The sequence below is a fragment of the Prosopis cineraria genome, unplaced genomic scaffold (genome assembly GCF_029017545.1).
Source record: "Prosopis cineraria cultivar Desert tree isolate PC_DT_omini unplaced genomic scaffold, ASM2901754v1 PC2, whole genome shotgun sequence".
NCBI lineage: Eukaryota > Viridiplantae > Streptophyta > Magnoliopsida > Fabales > Fabaceae > Prosopis > Prosopis cineraria.
This window is the reverse complement of record NW_026555333.1, coordinates 8,138,056-8,147,422: the sequence shown is the minus strand read 5'-3', so window position 1 is coordinate 8,147,422 and position 9,367 is coordinate 8,138,056. Positions and strand designations below refer to the sequence as shown.

At 35.0% G+C, this 9,367-nt stretch overlaps 1 protein-coding gene across 1 annotated transcript; it reads left to right on the top strand.

Moving 5' to 3' along the window:
• The first annotated feature begins 547 nt into the window (after positions 1-547).
• On the top strand, positions 548-5,144 carry LOC129302276 (BTB/POZ domain-containing protein NPY1-like). The gene is given in 5 exon segments (XM_054941042.1): positions 548-1,555; positions 2,563-2,632; positions 3,008-3,691; positions 3,694-4,161; positions 4,402-5,144. Coding segments are annotated over 5 exon segments (1,800 nt in total). The 5' UTR covers positions 548-1,490; the 3' UTR covers positions 4,915-5,144.
• Positions 5,145-9,367: the final 4,223 nt, after the last annotated feature.

Here is a 9,367-nt window from a genome sequence, read left to right as displayed (position 1 = left end):
AGATTTTTAAAACTTTTTTGTCATTAAATATAAGAGATTGTTAATATTTTTTTAATGAATGAATCATTATATTCTTATTAATTGAAAAGAAAAAAATACAAGTATTTTCATTAATTTCCTTTTAAAAAAATAGATTCATTTTTTTATTTATAATAATTAAGGGTAAAATTAAAATGTTATCACGCTTTTAATTAAATAATTAATTTTTATAATTTTCGTGATTTAATAAAAAATATTTTATAAATAAAGACAAAAGGAGTATGCTAGATATTTAACAAATCATATTTTTTAATTTCTATTTAAAGCTTTTAGTCATTTGTCTAATAAAATTATTTTCATTTAAGTTACACAACCTACAGTTTATTTTCATATTTGTTTGATTCTAAAATTTTAAATTTAGTTACATCCATGATTTTTATAAGAAAATTTTTCAAAATCAAGGTGGGGACATTTTCAAAATTTTGTACAAAGAGGAGGGACCAAAATGATCAACAAACGGTGGCATGCTTTCCACAATCATAAAGGCTCATGAAGGTGAACCTCTCCGAGCTATCATATTATACGCCTTGCTACGCATACATAAACACAGACTCTAACTTTCCCTCCCTTTACTTTTCTACTGCAAAATTTAAGAAGCAGAGAGACAAACGTGTCAGGCCTAGAAAGATGATCATTCATAGCATCCAGATCAGTGTATGTTGTGCTTCTCACGGGAGACCCTTTGAGATTTGCGCCAAGGGAAGATCTTGAGCGAATCAGAATGATTTAAAGCAAAGGCGGCGAGAATTTATTACTATATCAGTCTTTTGCTCTGAAATGAAATTTCATTAATTTTTATTTTTCTCCCCAGCAATTTACGACGTCATTTTCATTTTTCCCCAAGGTTGGCAGAATTCCGACGACATATTTCTCTTTGGGCAGACAACTTTTATAGCCGGACACTCCATTGCTAAGACCCTAAAAGACGTTTTCTTTCCCTGCTTTTCCGAGCAAATCAGAATTGCTTCGCCTCTTCAAAGCGCCTTGCTTTTCTACAATTTTTTTAGATAACTGCTTTTTTGCAAGCTGTAACTTTGGGTGGATAACCACCGCCAGTAGTAGCGCATTTTCTTGCCTTTCCCTGTTATTATCTAACCAAACCACGCTCTTCTCGCTAACAGCGTCATCGCTGGAACAACGACGCGAAATCCAAGTTAGATGGGGTGTAATTGTTTCAGTCAAAGTTCCCTGCGCTTCTGAGTAGCGTATTAGAGACTTTAAGAGCGTTCTTGCTTGCAAACCATTTCTGGCATTGGTTTAGGTACCGGTCCAAGTCTGTCTCTGTTCGGTGATTTGGTAAGGGAGGTTGAGTGCATCGATTACTAACCATTGCAGCAGAGGTTTAACCTATGGACGGATTTAGAGAAACGAAGCCGTAGCTTATCGTTTTGTCTGAAGGTTTTGCTGTGGTCACAGGCTCATACTTCATTTTGTCCGAATCCCAGGGTAAAATGAAGTTTATGAAGTTGGGTTCGAAGCCTAATGCTCTTCAAGCTGACGGAAAGTCTATCATCAGGTTAGAAGCTTCTGAACCAATATTCTTCCTGTGTTTGTATTTTCAAACAAGTATCATGCAGTCATTTGTCTTTTGTCCTGTTTTTGTTTTCATCTCCCCCCTCCCCCTCCCCAAAAAAAAAAAACGGTATTCTGCAGTAGCATTGTTCATTAATGAATTCGAATCGGAACTTTTGTGGAGTAAAGCACTGCTATTTGGAGGTTTGTTCCTGATCACGTTGTAAAACAAAGATAAGCGACCTATAAGCCTTCGTCTACAAACTCCCAACCTTTCAAGTATTGAAAATTTGAAATAATGTTGAAAATAAAAGAGTGAGAACTAACGCCGTGGGTTTCTCACAAATTACAATGTTAACATTTTACTGCTGATGACAGATAAGAAGGGGGTAAGGGGAAAGATTGTCAAAAGGCCAAGAATTTTGTCATCCAGATATGCTAAAGTGTTCTGTAGTATTCGTCATCTTCAATCATCGAGAATGTATTAAAAAAAAAAAGCTGTTTTAAAGTTATAAAAAATACTAGCTGCAATATGCGCATATATATATATATATATATATCTTCTGACAATCTTGAGCTTCTAATTTTTCCTAGCGTAATTAAAGTGACGTTCAACGCGGGAGAAGGTTAGTTTCTCATGGGTGGATTGTTTTAGGGATAACATGAATCATTGTCGTTTCAGCGTATTATAAATTATGTTTGACTATGAAATGTTGTAGTGTCATCTGTTAATGTCATGCATGTGCCAAGTCTCTTGCAACCAAGAGCTGCATGTGGTCAGTCAATTAAAACTTGATGGTCTACAGATAGGGCTTGTTTCTTTTCTTTTTGTTTATTTCGACTTCAATCTGGATTCAACCTTGGATCCTTCATTTCTGAAAGCGGTTCAAACGCAAAACAGATTGGTAAATGGAGCATTATTTACATCAACTAAGCCTTTTGTTTCCCCCTCTCCCAAAGAATAATTTGTCCTTGATTAAAATTATAACATACAACATCCAACTCATGCAGGTATGTGTCGACCGATTTGGCCACTGATGTGATCATTAATGTTGGTGAAGTGAAGTTTTACCTTCATAAGGTACATAGTATTTTAGCACCTTGCTTATCTTTGCCCTATTAAATACACTCCGGGATAATTTTACCAAGTTTAAAATGATGTGTGTACATTTGAAAGGTGATTTCAGCGTGTTGCGAGTTAATGACTTTCGAGCGTTTTCAATCATTTAACAACACAACATTTGTGCAGTCAAATATCTCAAGTTCTTTGCTTTGCGTTGAGAGATTTAAAATGTAGTAATTGAGTTTGAAACGACTCCAAGGATGTGTTCTAATTTGTGTGTTGGATTTGCATTTTAATTCCTATAATATATGTATTATTATAGATATAGAAAAATCAGCTAGGTGCTTGCTTCCACTTCTGTTTCTAATTTTTTTTATTTCCGTTGTTTTGAAGTTTCCTCTCTTGTCTAAGAGTAATCAATTGCAGAAGCTGGTATCGAAGGCAGATGAAGAGAATTCTGATGAAATATACATAGCTGATTTCCCTGGAGGTCCTAAAGCCTTTGAAATATGCGCAAAATTCTGCTATGGAATAACTGTTACTCTTAATGCGTACAATGTTGTGGCTGCCCGTTGTGCAGCAGAGTACCTTGAGATGACTGAGGATATCGACAAGGGGAACTTGATTTTTAAGATTGAGGTGTTTCTAAACTCAAGTATCTTCCGTAGCTGGAAGGATTCCATCATTGTTCTCCAGACTACTAAATCTCTTCTGCCATGGTCTGAGGATCTGAAGATCATTGGAAGATGCACAGATTCCATAGCTTCAAAAACTTCTGTGAACCCAGAACACATCACGTGGTCCTACACGTACAACCGGAAACTAAGTGAGGATGATAAAATTACTGAGGACCAGATGATATGCCAAGAGAAAATTGAGTCAGTTCCCAAGGATTGGTGGGTTGAAGATGTTTGCGAGTTGGACATTGATCTTTACAAAAGAGTAATGATTGCTGTCAAATCAAAGGGAAGAATGGATGGTGTCATAATCGGAGAGGCTCTTGAGGTCTATGCAGTCAGATGGTTACCTGAATCTGTTGAGGCATTAGTTTCTGATGCTCATGCTCAGAGGAATAGACTTTAGTTGAAACAATTGTCTGTTTATTGCCGTTTGACTATGGTGGGGGCTGTTCATGTAGCTTCTTGCTGAAGCTATTGAAAGTGGCCATACTAGTTGGAGCACATGAATCATCGCGTGAAGAATTGATGAAGAACATTAGCTTCAGATTGCATGAAGCTTCTGTTAAAGACTTGTTGATCCCTGCCAGGTCTCCGCAGACAACCATATACGATGTTCAATTAGTACAATGTCTTTTGAATCGATGCATGACTTCTGAAAGGGAAAGCCATGATATGGAACTTGATGAGTGCACGGACAAAGGAAAAAGCTTGTTGAACATTGGCAAGTTAGTGGATGGTTACCTGGCAGAAATTGCACGTGATCCCAGTCTCAATATGTCTAGTTTCATTGAATTGTTACAGTCAATTCCAGAGTTTGCTCGGCCAAAGCACGATGGTCTCTACAGAGCTATTGACATATACTTGAAGGTAGATTTCTGTAAGAAGCTTCATCAGTCTTTTTGCTATGTTTTATAATATTATATGATCTCTAAAGTTTTCTAATGGTGAACTAATCTGACCATGCTTTGTAGTGTGCACTTTGTACTATCAATGGCCATATCATATATTTTAAGACAAATAGTAAACAGATTTCTCCTTTCTATGCAAGTTGCCTCTTTTTGCCTAGCCTGTGGCATTCTAGTATAAAACCTAGTATTTTGCTTTCAGGAGCACCCGAGCCTAACAAAAGCAGAAAGGAAGAAGATATGTGGTTTGATGGATGTGAAGAAGTTGACAGTGGATGCTTCAATGCATGCTGCACAGAACGAGCGGCTTCCACTCCGAGTTGTAGTTCAGGTTCTCTTCCATGAGCAGCTTAGAGCTTCTACGAAGGTTCAAGCTCTCAGCAGCAATCAATGTGACGAGGATTGCGAGAAAACACTGGGAGAGAATTGCCAGTCATTCAAAGATCAGAGGAGCCATTTGAGCAGCAAAGATGAAGAGCTATGTAATAAAGGGAAATTGAGGAAGAACAATAGCAAAAGCAGTAAAAGTGGTATGCAACTCCTACCATCTCGGTCAAGGAGAATCTTCGATAAGTTGTGGATTGTGGGGAAAGGACAGGGAGAGAATCGGAGCTCCGAGACTTCAGGGAGTTCTAACAGCCCAACTTCTGTAGTCCCTGTAGATACCAAATCATCCGGTTCTTCCTCAAGACACAGGAGGCATTCTGTCTCATAGGGGAGGCATTTGCAGTTCATAGATTACTTTAGCTATCAAGGAAAGATAAAACTTGTGGTGGAAATGTAAATTGCTAGGAACTTGTGTTAGTTGATCTTGATAGAGATGTTGTGAGGTATTTGTCCTCGACGTCGCCGTCCCATTGGGGTGGGGATCTTGAATGTTTATGTAGCATTTTTCTTGTATAGATAGGGGATTGGATGAAATTTAAAAGCTTTTGAAGTGTTTCATCTTATTGGTAAATCACACGCATAAGATTTTGGTGTAATGCACGTGCACTGTACGGAACAACAACGAGACATTATTTGAGTGTTTCTTTTCAATACTAAATTAATCACAAGTGAATATTGTATATTAAACGAGTTTTAAAAAAATAATAAAAAAAATACAACCACATATAGCTCGCGGTGAAATGGGATAGCGCTCGCGAGTTATTATTCCTTGAGGCGGAAGCAAGCGCAGGAAAGTCCTTTTTTGTTGAAGCCTATTGGTGCATCAATAGTCTAATCGACAAACTTGCTTTGAGCTCACTACGATATTTTAAACCCCTCATTTTTTCCGGTTTCAAAGGGACTTTTTATCATATCCTAATAAATTTTTATATTTGAAAATTTTAAGTAAACTGAATCTCTGCGGTTTAACATGATAAGGCATGCTTTTGAATTTTAAAAAAAATGTTTTAGAGAGGTGTTTATGGATTACCCCCTAACAAAATCATCAATCCTAATAAACTATTAAATATAAAGCATACGTTAGCCATTGAACAAAAATTGTGGGAAAGTAGACAAAATTTGTATACAAATTACGAACTCTTTATAAAGAAGCTAAATACGAATTATCTAAAAAATAAGGGAGAATAACATTTAAATACAAGAAAAAGAGAATTAATGAGAGTTAAACTCTTGATGATTCACATATTTTTACCTCACTTTTATTGGCTTTTTAGCATTTGTTTTGAACAATTTGAGTTCACTTGGTTAATAATTGTAATTAAGGGGTAAATAAATATTTATAGAAAGTTTTTGGGATTTATTGTATAGTTTTTCAGATATTATTGAATATTATTTTTTAATCCCTAAAATATATTTTTTTATTGATTTTATTATTTTATGCGTAGTTGACTACATGGAAAAAAAAAAAAGAAGAAGCAAGAGGATGAAGTGGAAAATTCCTCTCTCCTATATTCCTTCCCTTTTATTTTATGTTTTTGCCTTAGAATTTTGTTTTTCATTAACCATTTAATAAATTTTCAGAAAATAATAATATTTTCTTCCAAAAATATGAGAAACCTCACATGCTCACCACACACATTTGTATCATCATCATCTCCGTTTCTTCTGTCTTGCACTGACTCTCTTTGATGGGCACGGGCTCTCTACTTTTTTTCCCCTCACTCACAATCAAATTTTCAAAAAAGCCACATTCCACTCACATAGTCGATTTATGATTCACGATTCTGCTATCCACCGTTTCGTCCATTTCCTTTGAAATTCTCTCACTTTCTTCCGCAAATTTTCTCTTGATCTTGCATCAGTCGCTCATCTGATCAACATCTGAACTGTGCAATCATTTCCTCATCCAGTCCAATTCAAATCCTTGAATAAATTCGTTCCTCATCTCTATTCTTCCATCAAATCGTATAGCACTTCACTCCCATCACATGGCAGACTTGCATAGTTCGATTGGAGGTTTCTTGGAGGCAATGATGCAAGGTTAGATCATTTGGATTCTAAGGAGCAAAGTGGATGTGCATGAGTTCTTATTCTTCAAGGAGGCTAAGCAATTTTAATTCTAGTTTTCTTCTCTATTCTAATTGCAATTTTCTTGGATTTCTTAATTTGGATTGAAGGATTGTAACTAGTGCACTAAATGTTTGAGACATTTGATTAAGAACTTATATTTTGATTGTTGGAATGTTAGATTTTTTGCTGAAATTTTGGTCTTCATTGTTATATTCATATGCTTGCCTTGTTCTAGAATTGGTTCAATGTATTAAATTGTGTAATTGCATTGCTAAATCATTGGAGACTTAATTTGGATTTAATCAATTATTTAATTTCAAATTAGGTACTGTTTCTAACAAGTCCAATGGCAATTTACACATTATCAGCTTAATGAAACAAGTTTAGTTTGTCACATGATTTTTATAATTCTAAGATTGTATGGTAGCTTTGCTTGTTACGTTCAAATGGTTATTTGGGTTACATAAGATTAATGAGAATGAAAGTTTAACCAATTAAATATTTATGACAAGAATTGCATTCCACCGAACTTCAAAAAAAAAATCTATCATCACATTCACTCATTTTTCCATAAAAGCCAAGAAGCACAAAAATACTAGTTTAGGTTTTTAATTGCATTTTAGATAATTGAATTAAAACTCTTTATTATTATTTATTCATTTAAGAATTAATTCTAAAATCAATCTTGATTCAACTGGCTGGGAATAATGACTTAGGTCGCATCCTATACATATTTGGGCTGGAAGTTAATTAATTTGAGAGCAATGCAACTTGTGCTCATCAACTCTCAATAATTTTTTTTCAAAAAATAAACTTTAAATATTGATTTAAATAATTATAAATTCAAAAATTTTAACTACATATAAAATATTTTAATTTTAAATGTAACTCTTATTTATAATTAAAATTTTTATTTGCAGTTGTTTGTAACAATATTTATAATCCATTTTTCAAATTTTTTTTATCAATGATCTAACTATTTTTTTTTTGGGAATTTTACTATCAATTTCTTAAAATAAACACCTTAAAAAAAATTACCTTCAATTGAGTTCCACCACACTCCAGCCATGGTAACCATATAACAAAAACGTGTCATGGAGGCCTATGCCCTATGCCATAAGCTTAGTTACTAGAGAGATTACACGCAGAGCCTTCTTTTTCTGGTTGTTTTGCAAGAAGCTAGACTGATTATTAGCAGGTTCAAGTACGTAACCTTTAATTTCATGTTTAGGGAGCATGTTAGATGCGTGGATATTCTTTGCGCGGTTTGCTCAGACTACTCCTGATGTTTTGTGCTTCTTCCATCATCCTCGCTCCTGACTACTTACTACTTAGGGTTCATTTGATAGAAATGGAAATTAATATGGATCGTGTACACCGGATTTAAAATATTATTATTATATTATTATTATAGAATCATAGTATTATTTTTATTTAAAATATATATTTATAATGTTAAAAATACTAAAATATCCTTGCTTCAAAAACAAACCTAAACTCCTAAAACTACCCTCTACCATCAGCGAACCCATCTAATGCAAACCCAGACCAACATCCACCTTCTTCATAGGAAACCACCAGGCACCAGCGGACCCATTCCAGAAATTACCACAGCCAATATTCCAGTCAACACCACCATCGGAATGAAACATACCAATATACCCCATACTCAAAAAATAAAAAATAATAAATAAAAGGCAAACCCACACCTTCACCATCAATCTTCCACACCTAACGCCGTCGGACCCCACCTTCATCATCTAACCAAAATCCTTCATTCCAAATAATAATACACGATGATTATATTAGTGGACCAAAATCTTTAAAAAATGGGATACAAGCTAATAAAGAGATAAATGTTGGCGGCAACTGCAGGGGACAAAGGAAGAGTCACCTTCGAGCTCTAGCCATAAAATCGGAGGTTGCCGTCGCTGGAAGAGGAAGAGGAAGAGGAAGAGTCCCCGTCGATTTCCGCCACTAAGGTAGGTCGCTGCCGCTACGTGCTGGAGGTCGCCGGCGCCGGCGCCGGTATTGAGGTGCTGGAAGGTTGAGTCGAGAGCGAGAGGAAGGGGCAAAGATGAAAAACGGAGGGTTGAATTTGAAAACTGTGACTTTCAATGGAAGCCAATTTTAATCGGATTTGTTAAAGTTTTTAATTTCAGTGTACCGAACAAAATTTCATTTTAATTTTCATTTCCATATCATAACACTGTATTAATAGTTACAGTTATAAAGTTTTAATTTAACACTTCAATTTTATAAAATATTATTTTAATCCTTAAATTCTAATATTATTAATTTTAGATGACATTTTTATTTTTTGGCCAAGATATTTTTATAATCGAAAATTATGAGATTAATTTTTCGAGAAGTTTGAGCACAATTTAAAAAATTATTTTCTATCAATTAATTAATTTTTTTTAGATATACCTCAAGGAATGGAACCCCAAAATCATACTTAAAAGGCTCAAATTACTATTATATGTGTTACAGCTACTTAGTTGTAGATTTGGTGTATTTTGATTTTGTGACCTTTCATATGAACGACTTACTTTTTGTCCAAAAAATAGGTGCTAATGGTCTATGGACGTGAATATGTGATTGAAATGAGGCCGAGCAAATCCAATGCATGGGCTTTCCCCTCTGGGCCTATGGAGCCGATATGCTTTCTGTCGGATGAGCCTACGTCACAAGAGATTCAGCCCCTGATT